Here is a 17,570-nt window from a genome sequence, read left to right as displayed (position 1 = left end):
ACTATTTGCTTCTGTCACCTCATATGCTGGGAAAAATTACAAGATCCTAAAGTAAAAAGAGGCCCACAACACTGGTTTTAACATCAACTGTACTGTGTATAATAATGACTGCTAATAGAATATATATCTTACAAATTTAAAAATATCAGCCTACTTCGGAATGTATCCTGCAAAAGTCTAGACACTTTTGAACTAAGTCCCTATGTGAGTCACAGATTTTATAGCTGACAGCACTCAACAGCATGTAAGACTTAGTACATCATAATTTAACTACTAATCAGTTATTCACAGATTTAATTGTGTCATTTGGTATTATCTGACCTGATATGCTTAAGCAGTTCTATTTTTGTCCCTGATGTTCCCTGTCTGGAGTACCGGCTCCACAGTAAGAGTGGCGGCTGTTCAGTGAGCCTTGGAGGAAGGCATCGCTGTTGGGTGGTTGGTAGAAACAGGCTGTGTTCAGGCCGTGGAGAGTGCAGAAAAATGACAAAGCCCAGGGAAGTACAATGACAAATTAATCTGGGCAAGCTTTCCTTCCAAGTGCTGTGATGCATTCAGGTTGAACATAAGCAAGGTGTAATTCTAATTGGAGTAATTTAATTCTCAAATGAAGGAAGCAGTGAAGATTAGCGAGATTTAGGATAATCTCTTATTTTTATGTTATAGAAAAGCCATTAAAATAAATAATGGAAGAAATCATCTAGCTAAATAAAAACGTTAAGGCAGGCAAAATAAGTCTGATTACAATTGAATGAATAGGACTTTCTGATATATATTTTTTTATTTTTGTAAAAGAGAATGTTATTCTTGAAGATATGCTATAAAAACAAACAAGAGGTAAAAAATTCCCAGAAATGAATTACTAGTTAATGTTTATACAGGGCTTTGGTCTGCACATGTAAACAAAAAGGAATTTGCAAAACAAAAATGAACAATCCAAGTAAACCCTCCTCCAATAAGCAGTTTACAGGCAAATGTCCCTATTTTTGGAAAGATCAAAAACTTACTAGAAGAGTCATGATATGTCTTAAAAATAATCCAACAGTTTTGCGTGATTTCAGTAACATTTCACTCTCTAATTATGTGAGGAAAGCATTTTATGCTAAAATACCTGCAATTCATTCAGGTCCAGTATTGCTCATCTCAGCACCCCACAACTGGCTTAAATACAATCTACAGAGAACTTGGTCTTGTGATAGCAGCATAAAAGTAGGTGAACTATCATCTGCACCAAAAATAAAACAACACCAGCAAAAGAAATTGCTTACCAAGTCTTCTGTGGTAAAAGGACCGTGATTCTCCTCCACTGAGTAAATTCACTGGAGTGATAAATACTTGCTGATGTAAACTCCTGACAGCTCGGCATACTTGGAAGACATTCCTTGAAGCAAAACATTTCAAAACCAGATTTAATGGTGAGGCAGAATTAGGAACAGAAGTGAGAGTTAAACATTCACTGAATCAGGAGCTTGTCTAGGTCTATGTGTCAGAGCACAAGACCAAGAAACAGAAAAATTATGGGATGAACCAGACAATTTTCCCAGAATACTAATATTACAATTTAGCACAGGAGAAGATCACCTGACTCATTTAGAGAGGTCTGTTTAGCATTAGTGCCTAGTAATTTTTTGTTTTACTCCATGAGGATGTCTAATTCACTTTTTTACTATCCTCACCCCAGCATGCAGTGCTGACTATGGAATAAGCCTACAAAAGTCTCCATACCATCGCACTGTAGGCACCTGCCCGGGATGTGTTGCCTGCACATGCATGCGATGGAGAGCAGTGGGAACCTCCAGGGGCCAAGTGAGAGCCTCTGACATAGACACCCAGCTACTTCAAAGGTGTCCTTCAGGGGCTCTGGCGTTTCCTCTGGAGGCCCTTACCTTGCTCTCCTGACTATATTAACCTTGGCACCAAAGCGAGTGGTGTGAATCCCCCCTTCCTGCTTCTATGATGTCTTTCTGTATTTTCTCAGATTCCCAGAGAGGTGCGTGACCAAATTTTTCTTTCTTCTTTTCAGAATGCGTGATCATTATCATGTCTTTTTTACAGTAAATATAAATGTAATTCATTACCCCAGCTTCTTACAGTTCTCCATGCCTGCACTTCCCTTGTTACTCAGTTTTTCTGAAGTATTTCATTTATCTATTTATCGCTGGAACAGCACTCAAAACTTTGTCCTTTGGTTTTGATGAAAGTATTAGTTAAGCACTTGAACGTTGTTACCAACCCGTATGTCACTTCTCTAGCTCCATATTTTTAGAGTCCATTCTGCCACTCCTGCCATAGCATAACGGTTTTCTGACCATTAACACCTCTTAAGGCATCTTTTCTTTTCAGTGCTTTCCTCATCCCCATGTGGCATGTCCAACACAAGTGGGATCTCTGGGACTGCCACTTACCTATGCATGTTCTCTGAATGCTATGAAACTAATAATAAAGCAATGACACGCCACGGTAGTTAAAGCAATTATGAATACTTATGTAGTTTAATATAAAGAAGGCAGAATATATTATTATTTTACAGAGAAATTTATTGTTCAAAAATCCTAGAATATTAAATGAAGATCTGATAGTTTATTCTGTTTTTTTTCCCCAGTAGGTTTTCTAAAGGATTAGTTTCCTTTCCAGCAATTTTCAAACATTTTTGTTTGATTCATCTCCCATTAAAGATCTAATAAAACAGGATCTGATTAGTGAGCATGAAGCAAACAAAACTTTCAAACATTTTAATTAATTAGTGTTTTGTATATTGGCCAGATTACTTCCTTGAAGCATACTACAAATAGCCTTCTCTGTTACTCTTTTATCATGGGGACACAGGGGGTGTGAGAAAAATTCAGCTGCCAGTTCTTCTTTCTGAACTCAGCTCCACTGGGACAGGAAAAGAGCGCTAAAATCTAAAGGAAAGTGATCTCTTCTTAATGGCAAGGACAAACTCCAAACACCTACCACTAAGAACTATTCTTGGACACCACGATGATGCCTGCTAACTAGAAAGACATGAACATCATTTAAAATACGGTATTCATAGTTTTCCTCTGAATTCCGTTTAAGGTAAAAAAACAATTACCTGGAGTTGCAATGCTGAAAATTTCAATTTTTGCCATTTCTCTATTGCTCCCACCAAAGTAAACATGACAAAACATAACATGCTAAAACATAACATGAAATAGGAAAAGGTTTTCATCGCTCATAAAAGATGTTGGATGGGAGCCCTGGACATTCATATCCCTCTGTGTATCTACAGAACAGGCCCTGAAAAGGTACCGGGATGCGGTTCCCAGAGGGCCTCTGAACCTGCTGGGGAAGCAGCTGAAGGATAAGTTTCTTAGTTCACTCTCAAGCCAGTGAGACTTTGGCTTGCCTTCTAAAATGGAAAACAAATGCAAATTATGCAAACAAGCGCAAATTACGGCCACATGCACTGTTTGCATTTGTGCTGAGACAGGGCTGAGCCACAGGGGAACGCAGCAAGAAGGGTGCTATTTGCACTTCCACCAGAGACAGTGGAAACAGTCGATCAGTCCTTACTGCCCTGGACTGTTTTTGCACCAGTGATGGGAGATGAAAAGCTCTCCATTATAATCCCCCGAAGGAATGCGCTTTTCATTTACGACATGACTGCGCACAAGGACAAAAAGAATTTCTATCCATTTAAATTGCAGGAAACAGTAGATGCATTTTACTTTGAAAAACAAAGCAATAGCACAGGAAAGATCTCAACCATTATTCTGTAGCTTTGTCTAGTGTCCCAATTTTTTTCTCAGGCTCGGTCCATTCCTGTGACAATTCTGTGCTGCAGACAAAGACATTTACTTCCAAATATTACAGAAAACAATTTAAACCCATCTATCTGTCATTTTGACTGGCTTCAACTGAGGATTTCTGTATAGAAAGGGGAGGGAGGAAAAGATTCTCCAGTGTCCAATGACACAAGTATATTTTAGATGATCTTTGTATAAGCAGAGTTTATGGAAGACAATGGTCCCAGCTGGCCAGCCTCACCTCCTGAACAAGATGCCAAGTAAGGCCATGGTTGCTGGAGTACTCCAGTTTCACCTGGTTGTCCATATGAGGGGTAAACTTCTGGCCACAGCCCATCACCAAGTTGAACTGTATCATATATGAAGCTCCAATTTGCATAGACTGGGTTTCCACGTAACGCATGCTGGAAGCTAATTTAGAATCGCCTGTAAAACTGAGAGATGTAAGAAAAAATCAGAATCCATTTTCAAAACAATTAAGAGGGGAACATTATGAATGATTATGTGTTTAATACAATGTTGCCTCTTTCTTTGTTCTGCAGATTGGCACACAGGATGAGATGACGCGTAGGACCTCCTTTCCATCAGTAGTTCTGCAAATTACCAGGAAGGCCTTGATGTATCCTACAGTGAGAAATACTGAATTATGCTGTCAGTTATTACTGTATGCTCTTTGTATTAAGGATGAAGTTAAGTCAGCAAAGGATAATGTACAAAAAAAGCAACAAAAAGAAAGTTCTTTCCCCAGGAGTGTCCATTGCCTAAAGTCATGTCACAGTAACAGCTATAATTTCATTCACACACTGGACAGTGAAGATGATAAAATGAATTTAGTTGAAATACCCTTATTACATAGCCTTCATTCCATTGATTTTCAATGGATTCCATATGCAATGCATTTACTGGATTTTGACTGTGCATTTCAGAATTAATATCTCCTATTCTCATCTTCCTTCATGCATTGTCCCATAAGTCTAATGGAATTCCTGGTTAGAGAAGGTGTGCAGGATGTACTGATATAGGAGTTATAACATTATCTAGTGGATTGGACATGTGGATCTGTCAGTAGTGTTTCTTGCAATACACCAAGCCTCATGTATGATACAAGGTACTCAATTATCTGGTAATACAATCTAAAATTTGAAATTACAGGATTATTTCAATTTAAGTGAAAAATTTTTTTTACTTGCATTATTAAAAATGAAAAAAAAATCAAATGTAAGAGAGGTTCATAACCATTTCAATTTTGAATCTAGCACAGTGTCCTTCTAAATAGAGTGATTTTAGGACAGTTCATGTAGAATGAAAACCCCTCCTTAGTTAACAGATGTTAGTGTCTTCAGAAGAACCACAGCCCTTTCAGCTTGAACATTTTGCAAGACTGTATTCTTAAATGTGAGCAATTTAGGATAGGGATTGCACCTTTTTAAAGAAAATCCCTACAAATCATCATCCAACTATAAAGGGCTACATTAAGTAACAACAGTGATGAACACAACAATCTAATTAAGGGTTATTCGTATGGCTGAGTAAGTTACAACTCATCAGCTTAATTGAGAAATTCCTAATTATCAAAATGTACAGTAAAACATATTAGCTTCTACCCCTGTAAAACTCAAGGTCAGAAAGAAGTCAGGGTAAGGCCTAAGATTAGAAGTTAGAGTTACTTAGCACCCTGTTTTAATGCGAGTTCACTGACCCACAGTGTTGTTTATAGTTTCCTTTCCCGCAGAGCAATTAAGCCTTAAATGTCAGCATTATACCTTAAAGCTTTAGAAGAAAATACTGAAAGCTGACATGAGTTTTGTAATTATCAAATTTGCTGTTATTTGGGACAAGTTTAAGCTTCAGGCTCCTTTTCACTCTCTGACCTTGCTCTTCTGTAGCTTCATTTCCCAAATCAAGATCCATCTCATGGTGCCACGCGAAACTGCCTTGTTGATCTACATAGATCAACATCCACTAACTGCCTGAGAACGTTCTCCAGGCCTTCCCTGCTGGAGCACTGGTAAGCTATCCACTTGAGATACTGTATCTCAACTGTTTTTTTTGTCCCCAATCAGTGGTGTTAGGTTTTTTCTTCTCAACAGAATGGATAATTTTCAATTGAGCAGGGGATATAACGTACACTTGTCAACAGTCCAGCTGACAACCTGCAGCTTGTGGCTGCATTTTTAGATGCATTTAGAATGAGTCTCAGAAGAATTTGTTTGGATAATGTCCAAGTTTCTTTTTCTTCCAAACTTTATCTTATGCTTTTCAAAATGACAAATAGCACCAATTTAAAAGTTAAAGCTGACTTGGGCTGACATGGTTTTAATTTCTATAATGCAATTTGAAAATTGATGGCTGAAGTGGGAAATCAAAGTTTTACAGAAACCATCTTGGGAAATGTGCCAGTACATCCATACCCTTCAGTTATGTATCAAAAGTTATGTGTATCAATGACTTGGATGATTTGGCATTGCACACAGAAATCTGAGGACAACAAATCAGAGTGATTAAAGTTCAGCTGAACAGAATAAGAAAGTTGAAACTAAATAGTCTGATTAAGTGTCTGCTTAGAAGCTATCTTCCCCAAAGTCATGAGTGTGCACAACTAATAAAAAGTGAAGGTTTGGTACTCGGCCTAGGTGCAAAGAATTAAATTTTTCATGTTGTCTGTCTCTCCCAAAAAACCTCCCTCTATTCAGTAATAATCAGAAAAATAATCTTATACTCTGTTCTTTTTTTCCTGGTGGCAGTCAAATAATGATTAAAACATTTTAAGTTTAGTATTCATTTTAATGTAATAACTTAACCACTGGATATTGTTCAAAGTACATTAAGGAAGTATTATTTTAAAATCAAAACAGCTCTTCAAAATGAATATTAAGAAAACGTGAAAAAGGAAGTTAGTGAGGAGATGAAGAGGACAATCTGTGATGTTCCATAAGAAGCAGGGGAGGAAATTACATTACGGGTTCACAAAGTCCTTTATCATCCACAAATTGCCTCCAGCTGAACAACAGTAGCATTAAAGGTATGTGCTCCACCTTACCTGCCAGTTCTTCATTCGCCAATTCTCCTGTGGATATGGTTAGGGCTAGGCTTTTCTGCTAGAATATCAAATGTTTTCTTTCTTTGTTCTAACACATAGCTGGAATACTTATCCACATTTTGTAGAAGGCAGACTAATGTTCTTGGCATAGTAATAATTAGCTAAAAAATCTTCAGAAATAAGAATGCAGAGGATACATTTTTGTATAAATATTTAGTTGTGAGCTGATTTCTAGTGGGTATATAATTAGCCCTGCGGAGGCCCGGGAACACAATACCCACAGGTGCCCTCGGAAGAATCACTCTACCTCTGAGCAGTGTGAACTAATTGGTACTTCTGGGAATGATATCACAGCGAATGTCAGCCAGTCGTCGTTGCTCTAAACTGCTAGGGGATTCCCAGATTTACTACATTTTCAAGGCCAGTTCTTTCAGGAATACTGAAAAGCCGCATGGATACAACTGATTTTGTAAAGCAGCATTGAATATTGACGTGACAGGCAGAGTCCAAACGCTCACACTGGCCCCAGTCCTGCTTTCATCGAATGCAGGAGAAGCTTTTGTCTTTGCATCACATCATACCTTCTGCATTAGGTAATTCCTAGTTGTAATGCTATATTTTAATTATATTGTTTACCTGAAAGAAACATTCTGCATGTGGTGGAGTAATAATTAAACTAAAAGACAAAACATTCTATAAACACGGGCAAAATATCAAGTCGATGTAGTGCAACTGTATTATATTGCTCCATACTGGTAGTTCATTATGAGTCACATTTACAATCCTCCCCCAGGTTGCTCCAGGGACAACGGGACACTCTGCTGTCCATTACAGAGAGTTAAATCATAATGCCATAATCTGACTGAAGATAGTTTGTTCATATAATGCTATTTTATTTGCATCCAGATGACTATTCAGAAAAAAAAAAAAACTTTGATATCTTTATCAGTAGTTAAATACATTTCAGCAAGTGGCCATACATATTCTGAAATACTCCAGGTACATTTGGGTCAAAACCTTGCCTGTATATTGAGCATTCTGGAGAAGTTATGTATTAACACACATTATAAAACACTTCACTCAAAGGGTGTTCTGGAGTGCTTTCCGTGTATTGAATACACTTGCTGTAATCAAGTATTAAGAATCAATGTCAAACCAAATGTTGATGATTACAACCAAATCAAATGACTGTTCCAGTTATAGACCGTGATAAAACAGTTGCAAAAGCAACTTTGCTCAAAGCCTGCGTATATCAACAAAACCACTCTTTTCTAAATGACACCAGATATTGAAAAGAACAGCCTTCCCCTCAACAAAAATAAAAACTCCTCTCCTCCTTTTTCTCCTATTTTAAGCAGAAATACTTTAGGTTTACAGATTCTGAAGCAAAAATGAAGGCCTAATAGACAATTAAAGGCATTCCAGTGAAAATGGGCCTTGAGATGACACACTGTATAATGATTTATAGGATATTTACTATAGTTCTACTAATGCAAAAGCAGTTGTCAGAGTTTTCTCAAGAGGATGGTTTCAGTGCTGCTGCAAACTCTGCTCATAGAAAGTCATGAGTTAGAAAATGAGAACCAAATGGACTCACAGCTGGGAAAAGCCAACAATAATTAATTTAACTACCAGCCATTTGTACAGACTTTGTATAAGTTTAAAAATTTCCCTTGAGAGAAACAAGGTCAGTGAAGGATAGAGTTCATGTCTTCCAGTGATAATGAAAAATACTTATACATAAATAGTAGGGAAGTATTGCAAAGGCTTTATTTCTTTATTTGATGCAAGGGAAGTTCAACACTTCCACTATGACAGAACACTACAAATCCTAGACTGTATGTGGGGTAGAGAATTTAGCTTAGCATTTATTATTTTGATTCTGATTTAGAGTCATAGGAAAAAAGAGGAACTTCTGCTATCTTAAATAACCTACCCCCCCCCCCCCAATCAGGATAAACTGGTCCTACAAGAACAGAGGGAAAACAATGTCATTAAAGGGCTTTCATTCCAACTCTTTGGTTAAGAAAATGCAAACAGTTTGAGTCCTAACATGTTGTTTCATTTTAATGAGCAGCTAGTACCTTCCTTGTCCTTATTAAAGTGGTTAATGGTGCTTCTACTGCCTCATTATCACCACGAGAACGCATTCTGTGTTGTTCCTACCACTAAGCCAACTCCTTTTAGTTTGAGAGATGATCAGAAAGTCAAATTAGATTGCTCAGACATACTTGTTAATAAAACTCCTATAGTATTTTTCTGGATGCCCATAGGGATGTTACAATTACTTATATTTTCTTAAGGTTTCTTGTAATTACTACAATTGTACTTTCTCCAAATAAATGTATCTATGCTAATTAAACCCATAGTAGGTTTAAATGTTGATCATAGTAGAATGAAACTATGTTATCTGGATTTAGTCAAAACACAGAAATTAGACTGAGGCTACCTTGTAGTAAATCCAAATGTTACATTTATGTACTACAAAATTTGATTTTTATGAAACAGTTTGACAATTTACCAAAAGAGCTCATTTCTGCACAATGCTAACATATTTTTCTTTTTTGTTGTTTTTCTTTTTTTTCTTGCCTTTAAGGGAACATGCTTATTGTTTTAGGGCAAGTGAGGTTTTCTTGCTTTCTGTTTCTAAATACACTGCACATTTGGGGTATAACTGTGATGCATGTGATAATGTTGATCACAGTATAAATGACTAAGTGGATGGGAATACCAGGCAAAATAAATATAAATGGCTACTAACAGCATTCTGCCAACATTCTGCTGCCTTCCCTATTTTGAAGTGTAATATAATGTCCACACAAACAGATAGGAACATGACTTATGAAATATTCAGAGTCTGTACTTTACAGATACTTTTCATAGCCTATTTTCCTCTATTAATCTAACTAGATTTTAAGTGATGGTTACAGAAATTTTCCATGTTATTTATACTGGGATCTCTTTAAATATTTTGTGGGGGAAGGAATGCTACTTTCACAGTTCCCATCAAACATAAATCTCTGTGAAATGAGGTGTAAAAATTTACTCCTAATGGCAATTAGATCAGTGACTGTATTTTTGTTCATATTGTGTGGATGAGACACAATTACTCTGAATAGCTGCCAGAAAGACTCATTTGCAGAAATCACTTAGTTCTTAGCAGGATGAATAGACAAAGAAAACAAAAGTAGAATATAAATGAATAAGCGTTCTCACCAAAGAGTCCAGTCATGACCACAGTAAGGCTGAACATTTCCCAGGTAGAATCCCAGCGACTGTGTGACTTCAACTAGATTGGTGAAGTCCAGGCTAATGCTATTGAAAAGCACAGAGGTCATGATGATTTCATCGATAGCCCATACATCTTCGCCCTGAGAAGAGTGATATGGTTGCCACCATCTGAACTGAATGCCGAACTGTCTTGCATCTTCAGGCAGCTCCACTGAAATTATTCTGGAGAACAAAACAAAATTATTATTAAAAGTTTTGTTGTATGTAATGGATAGGATTGGAGGAGGATGTACTTTATGGTTCTTTTTTCCTATTGACTAAAAATTCAGCCTACAAATATCCTAGGTTCCACCGGTATAGCTTCTACTGGTGACAGGGACAGGGGAATCATTGCAGTTCTCTTGGTAGATAATGTACTTACTGAAAGTCAGCCATGCACAAAAGCCACAAAAGAAAAGTTTCCACTGATACTGTACATTTTACTTCTACTGTGGATCTCTGCAGGTTTTAAAGCTGCTCTTCCTTGCCAGAAGAAATCTGAATGCCCTCCAGCTGAAACCCAGCCACAATCCAGTGGCTTCAACTGGCAAGGGGAAGATCTATTAACGCTGATTTACAAGTTGCAGCTCCACTTTCTCAGACTCTGTGGATTTTATCATGATCTGAGGAGATGCGTCTTCTTAATATCTGTGCTTGATTTGGCACAGCACCTACGTCTTGCCTGTGCGTCTCTGGTCCTAGAAGAATCAACCTCTGTAAATTGTCCTATTCAAGCAGAAAAGGTTCATTTCATCAGGTAGTGCAATTATGTGTAGTCTTTTATGGTGCATGCATTTCTTCTGTGGTTGCATAGAGATGCTACTGTAAGTAAGCCTCAGGAGCTTATCGTGGTATGCAAGGTCACCTGATTTGTCATGGCAGCTATGTCAACAAACCTATAATTGACAAACTGCAAATAAAATTAAGAGTAATATCTAATTTCTGGGAGCAATTATTGTACACAGCAGCAGGGAGCATGCATTAATTGCCACAGCAATGACACCTTCTTGAAAGCTCCATAAATCACCAGTACCACGGTGCCCCATGCAACACATGTGAAACAGGGTGCCAAAAGGGACATTTGTCTCCATTGGTGTACAATTAGATGCTGGCAAAAGGGTTTTCACCAAACTCATCATGTAGCTGATATTTTTTCTTTCTCTTTTAGAGGAAAAGTAAACAAACAAACAAAAATCTTCTTACATATTACCACCAAGTTTTTCCAGATTTAATGCTTTCTAAGGTGTTTGTTTTGAAGTTTTATTGCATGTGTATGAAACAGTCTTGTACCTTTGGCTTTCATAGTGCCCAGCCATGCTCTTAAAAATGACTTGCTAAACTGTCCTTGTAAAGATGAAATTTATAATACAATGTGTAATGCCACACTGATTTTAAAGAAGAATATGTTCATCAATTAGCAAGAAAAATAAAGCCGCTTGACTAATCAAGTGGGAAGCAGTCAGAAAGTCCTGGCGGGCTACGAGAAGCTTTGTGCTGGTTAAGAGAACAGCATCAAGGGACAGTCGAAGAAAAGGGCTGCCACGTCCCAGGGGCGACGGATCAGTAGTGCAGATCCTCTGGATGACGGATATATTTCTTTTGCCACTCAAGTAAACTGATGCCTGAACTACTTCACACCCTTCAAAGAAAAAGACCCAATCCCATCACTCTCAGGCACACGTATTAACTGCAAGGCTAATCTTTCTTCCTACCAGGAGATCCCTAAGAAGCATCAAAGCTACAACTTTTGGGGGTCAATTTTTAAAGGCACAAATCACACTAAACTGCTGCTGATGCTAAAAGGAACTGATGCGTTGGTCTTTCACTGGTGTGAAACTGAAGAAAGCTGGTCTCCCAGCTGCCAGGAACGCTGTATCCAGCATATGATTTTTGCGGCTACTTGTGTGAGGTAATGCTCTTGTCTGGTCCAGGACACATTTCTCTTTTAGTAGCTAACTGATGCCTGCATCTTCCCTTTAACTCTTAACTCTACCATAAGCTCACCCATGTGGAGACTTATCCTCACGGACAATAATTTACAGAAAATCCTAAGTTATGACATATACCACTGATACACGGGTAGATTGTTAAAATATTTAACACATGTTAAAATAAGTTTCTCATCCCAGGGGATCAAGCAAACACAATTTAAAAATACTGGTGTAAACTACAGTGTATGGCAAATATGTTAGCATGCAGAACCTGGCTACAGCTACAGTTAAACAGCTTCTCTTGTCTGACTTTGATTTGTTGGAGATAGATGGAGAGGGAGGGAGATTCTTGCTAATGACTTTTCTGCTGCAGAGAAGAAAAGTGTTCTTAGTAACATTACCAGCTACCATTAGATTTCTTAAAAACCAGCTGGGAGACCTTTGCTCTGATCTCATTCTTTCAAGCTATGCGCATACCTAATATTGAAAACCACCGCTGTTCTGCTCAGAAGAAAAATGCAGCTGTCAAATGTTAGCAGATTAAATGCACCTTTTCAGCAGAACATTAAATGTGTAATTATTTTTTGTGTGACTGAAGATTAATTAAATTTCTGGATACAGATTGATTGCCAAACTTTACAGCAGTCCATCTATGTTACCAAAAATGCTGATATTTTTAGACAACATAATATGAAAAGGTGAAGCTTTCTTCATGTTGTTTGTCATAATTATTGCTAGCATTACCTTCAGGTTTGTATGTTTGTCATTTTTCTATCTACTCAAAGCAGATTGTACATATCGTATGGCAAAACTTATATAACCTGGGTAAGTTATGTTTACCTCTTTGCCCTGTCAGAACAACAGAAATTAAATGTCTCATACTGAATCTCCAAAAGTAAAAGTCTCTAGCATCAATATAATTAACTTCAGTAATATCTTAAACTTCATTAAAATCAGTGACCAGAATGTGTATTTTCCTTTTTGTTATAAAAAATTAATAGTGCTATATATTAAAAACCTTTAGGGAAATATAATTCCTACAGCTGTAATCTTGAATCTAAGAATTAGAAACAGGACAATATAAAATATATATGTGACTATAATAAAGGACATGAAAGGAAATTTTGAAAAAGTTTTAGAATGTTTCAGGTCATAGGATATTTTATATGGATACATTTAAAACTTCAGAAATTAAAGCCCACATGCAGTATGCTTCTACCAGATATAGTCATTCCACTCAGATTTTTGAGTATTTCTTACTGATTCTAGGAAATATATTAACTGTTATGTTTTTTTTTTTCCATTAGAATACTCTTAACCACCATTTGTATTATTGAGTTATTAAGAAGAAGAGGAAATCTAATCTTTTTTCGATACAGGTTGATCCGAGCTTGGTAAATGTAAATCATGAGTAGCTATATGTAGCTAAAGTGAAATGCACACCTATCTGAAGTCCCACACCTGAGGTTTGCTCAGGCCTTATCCTGGAACTGGGTGGAGAGGTACAGAACAGGATGCAGGGCAGCACCCCGTGCAAAGCCACCCTCAGGCAGCAGCAGTCTCCCTGGGAGGGACCTGCAAAGCCACTCTTAGCTTTGCCCCTCAGACAGCACCTCGCAGAGTCCCTCCTTTCACCGGGATTTATTGGCCTCAGTTGCAGGACCTCATGAAGGTGGCTGCTCTGCTTCCCGGTTTGAATGAGACCACACGGAGTCAGCCTGGACAGCCCTGGGCTTGCAGCACAGACACGCTCGTGGAGACTCCTGATTCTGCATGTTCATGATTCAGGTTGGTAGACGGCTTCACAAAAGCAACAATAAATGCATTCTTCTCTAAATATGTTAAATATGTTCCTCTCTAAACCAGAGCCATATGCAGGTGCTGCCAAACACGATGAGCTCTTTGGCTTCTTCGTGATTTGCACAATTCCCCAGGAACAGACATTGGCAGGTCCTCCCAGATCATTGAATCCAACCCACAATCACAGGCACAAAGTCATGACATGTAATCCCTTTCATAAACACAGCAGGAGCAATTTCCCTGCAGACCTAGAGAAACCCTCATGGTCAGACTTCATTCCGCTGTGCCTGCAAACTCCTAATCCCAGGGGATGTTGCAGTAAAGGTATCTTTGGCTTCAAAGCTGCAAATAATTTATGTTAACTTTTCACTACAAGTAGCTACTTCCCTGGGAAGAGACGTGCCCCTATTTCCCACAAGTACATTTCTTCCCCCTCATCCCGTGCTGCCTTAGCTTGTTCTGTCATGTCGCCTGAGAGTTGGACTTCATTAAATCCACGTATTCGTTGTGATAGAGGCAGACAAAATGGGGAAGTGATAACTCCCGGTGTGCAATCTTCACCCCGTTCACTCCCGCACCAGGCGCCCACATTTGGGCACAGATAGCTCAGTGCAGACGTATTTATTCTCAGCGTTGCCGTGACTCCCACGACCAGGATAAACTGCATACAGATAACACTCTGCATAATAGTCACGCACCTACCTTGGCTCATGGTAGTTCAGATAAGAATAGTGCTCCAGTAGTTTCCATGTAATGCCATTGTCGTACGAATAGTGCAGTAACACTCCTTCGCCCGGCTGATCGGGTGCTTTGCATGTACTCAGTACAGATTTGCTTCCCAGGCGAAGTGTGAACTGCAGGAACCTGGATCAGAATTACATAAATATTTGTAGGGTACTATTTACACAGTGTTTTTTTTTAAACTAACCAGGGTTGCTTTCTGATCTTATCAATCTAGACAAATTTTGATAAATATCAGTTACAGGTTTTTGTATGTGCAATTTGTTTTTACTGTCAAGTAATGCAATGTGGCACATATTTTTTAAAAATGCCAATTTTACAGCGTTTAATTATTTATTAGGCACTGAAGGGGAGGGAGAGATAGTGAATGGATCTAATCAGCTGCCACAAGCTGTCAAATAAACACAACCTTATAAATAATTAATTAGCACTTGGCTTTGACACTCAGGTTTGATATTAACATTTCATATTTTCCAACCTGGCTGTACAATAACTTCCCCTCAGTCTATTTTAGGCTCTGTTGTTTACAAAGCAGGGAAGAAAGGAAAGGCTGTATAGGTATTAAATCACAATTAAAATATGGAATTAAGAGTTTTTTAAAGAACTTTTCTTCCTGCTAAAATGATTGGCTTAATAATACAAAAGTTTATAGCCAAAAGGGCAGGGATTCCTATCACAGTGCAATTTCCCTATTTCTTTACATTGTATCGCCATTCTTTTCTACTCACCTGGACTGGGAACTGTCAAGAAAAGATGTGATAAGCTGACGCCTTCCATCTTTGTTAAAAACCAAGGCCTTGCCGCTTGCTAGGACCCCGCAGCCAAAGCTGACCTCAGCACCGCGGATAGAGTAAAAATTGTGGTAGGAGGAGAGCCGGGAGCTGGCGAAGCTCTCCGAGATGAACATGGGGAAGGTCTGCGAAGCCATCTCACAGGCAGGCCCTGAAAAGCCAGGATCACACCTGGAGGCAAAGGAAAGTAAATAACATAGTCAGTGCCATCTTTATGCTTTGCCCATCTTCTCCTGTGGCTGGCTGGCACCTAAAAGAGCGGCTGAAATCTTTCATGATCTGAAGATACCTATTAAGTCCCTCTCAAATCTAAGGACCAAGAACCTCCTTAAACTTTATTTAGGTATTCTATAGCTAATACCTTTCCTTTAGTCATAACGTGCTTTTTCAATTAAAAAAATCATGGTCATGCATTGAAAAAACTGTAATATCTACATATGACATACCACAGGAAATTTTTTATTTGCTTTTGGTACAAAAATACCATTGACATAGTTTAGAGTTGTTCAAACGTGAAGTGATTAATTTGCTTTTATCTGTAGCATGTCAGATGTGATTACAGGAAACTGTGTAAAAGAAGAGAACGCACAGTGGGTCAGACTCGCTTTAATATCTAAAATTAGTTACACTGATATTTTGGAAGTGCTTGCTGATTTTGAGTCAGTACCTTCACTTTTTAGCTGAAACACTTTTAACAAGCCTGACTCAAAAAAACAGAATGCCGACCTTCTGTACTTTAGGTCTGTTAGGCTGTGGGCTCCATATTTTAGGCTCCAAATTACCCATAAAAGGGGTATAAAGCATGCATCACTGACATTTCAGTGTACTATGTAGCACATTTTAAGGTGAACTGGAAACCATATTCTGTCCCAAAAGAAAATTATAAAATTTGCTGCTGTTTAGAAAGACTGATCTTTCTCACTTATCCCTTGAGTGAGTTTTAGGCATTCTGGGAGCTATGTTAGTTTTATATTTAATCATCTCAAAAAGCAAGGACTGAAATGAAAATCACTTCAGCTTTCAGATCATCAAGTGAACTATATGACAGAAAATGAATACAAGTACTGAATTATAACTCTTACTTGCAGCCATTTCTAGTACACTGTCCTCGCCCTGAGCAGAATTTGAGGCAAGATGGACCAATATAAACTGCAGAGAAAATAAATTAGTTGAACAGAGGGTTAGGTTATGTGATAAACAGAATATGACCAATACAAGAAAGTATACGGACCTGATCATATAGTTATTGCATTTATCTTAATCCCACTTGATGGCATAGGTCGACAAAGGGATAAAATTCATTTGCTTGCATCTTTCTGTAGAATCTTTTGCTCTGTGTCAAGGATAGCCAGGGATAATTTATTATTCAGTGGGTAATGTCTGTTTGGGGCTTAAAGGCACTGGTGATGTTTTAATTAATGTACCTGATTTTTCTAATATTGTGAATGAGAAGATTGGATGATTTGCTTTGTACTAGCCATTTTCTTGCTTTCCCTTTTCTTCACCTTGTTTTGGGGATATATTTACATTCCAGTTATACATTCTTGATATATGTATATTCCAATTATATGTTCTTGTATCTCTTACTGTAGTCGACATAACTTCATTGGATTTATTGGAATCAGAATCTGCTCTGATCTATCTTAAGGAAACATTAAACATCATGGACTTTCACCAATTCTTTCAAATGAAAAAAAAATTCCAAATCATAGGCACTGAAAAATACTCTGTATTTGTTTTGCTCCTTTATTTCATCTTCCTCCAATGATTTCTAATCCTTGTTGATATTTTGTGAAAAATATTAAGGCTGGAAAGATTAGTAAACCTCAGCATAATCTGCATCTCATTGCACTATCATAAAGACAGGCATTTATCTTGCGGTCAGGGGTTGGTTTTCATGTAGGCTTGATGCTGAGAAACCAACAGCATTATCTGGACCTGGGTATAGTCCAAAGCAGTAACTTGTGGACAATGTTCTTTTAATACCACATCTTGATAAACATGACTTCATCTTGGATAGTGTCACCCTTTCAGCTGAAGAATGCCTATTACTTGGAGTTACCCACTTGCGTTGTGACTTTTGGATCATCATCCAAATAGCCACCAGTTTGAGACCATGTATAATCACCTGTACTTATCCCTGTTTTATAATGCTGCCCATCATAGCAGTGTGTCAGTACTCCCTGGCGGATGCCCTCCAAATCCCTGTTAGCTACTCCCTGTAACT

At 38.0% G+C, this 17,570-nt stretch overlaps 1 protein-coding gene across 1 annotated transcript in view; it reads right to left on the bottom strand.

Annotated features, from left to right (window-relative positions):
• Positions 1 to 17,570, bottom strand: part of RELN (reelin) — a 277,854-nt gene that overhangs the window by 85,547 nt on the left and 174,737 nt on the right. Inside the window, exons 17-22 of the mRNA XM_026059038.1 lie at positions 16,426 to 16,492; positions 15,281 to 15,514; positions 14,514 to 14,675; positions 10,027 to 10,263; positions 4,012 to 4,204; positions 1,269 to 1,381 (exon numbers count right to left, since the gene is read on the bottom strand). Coding sequence (XP_025914823.1) covers positions 1,269 to 1,381; positions 4,012 to 4,204; positions 10,027 to 10,263; positions 14,514 to 14,675; positions 15,281 to 15,514; positions 16,426 to 16,492 — 1,006 coding nt within the window. The remainder of the gene's footprint in view (positions 1 to 1,268; positions 1,382 to 4,011; positions 4,205 to 10,026; positions 10,264 to 14,513; positions 14,676 to 15,280; positions 15,515 to 16,425; positions 16,493 to 17,570) is intronic.

The sequence above is a fragment of the Apteryx rowi genome, unplaced genomic scaffold, assembly GCF_003343035.1.
Source record: "Apteryx rowi isolate R43461 unplaced genomic scaffold, aptRow1 scaffold_151, whole genome shotgun sequence".
NCBI lineage: Eukaryota > Metazoa > Chordata > Aves > Apterygiformes > Apterygidae > Apteryx > Apteryx rowi.
Note: the sequence above shows the minus strand (reverse complement) of the source record. Positions and strands in the feature narration are given on the sequence as shown.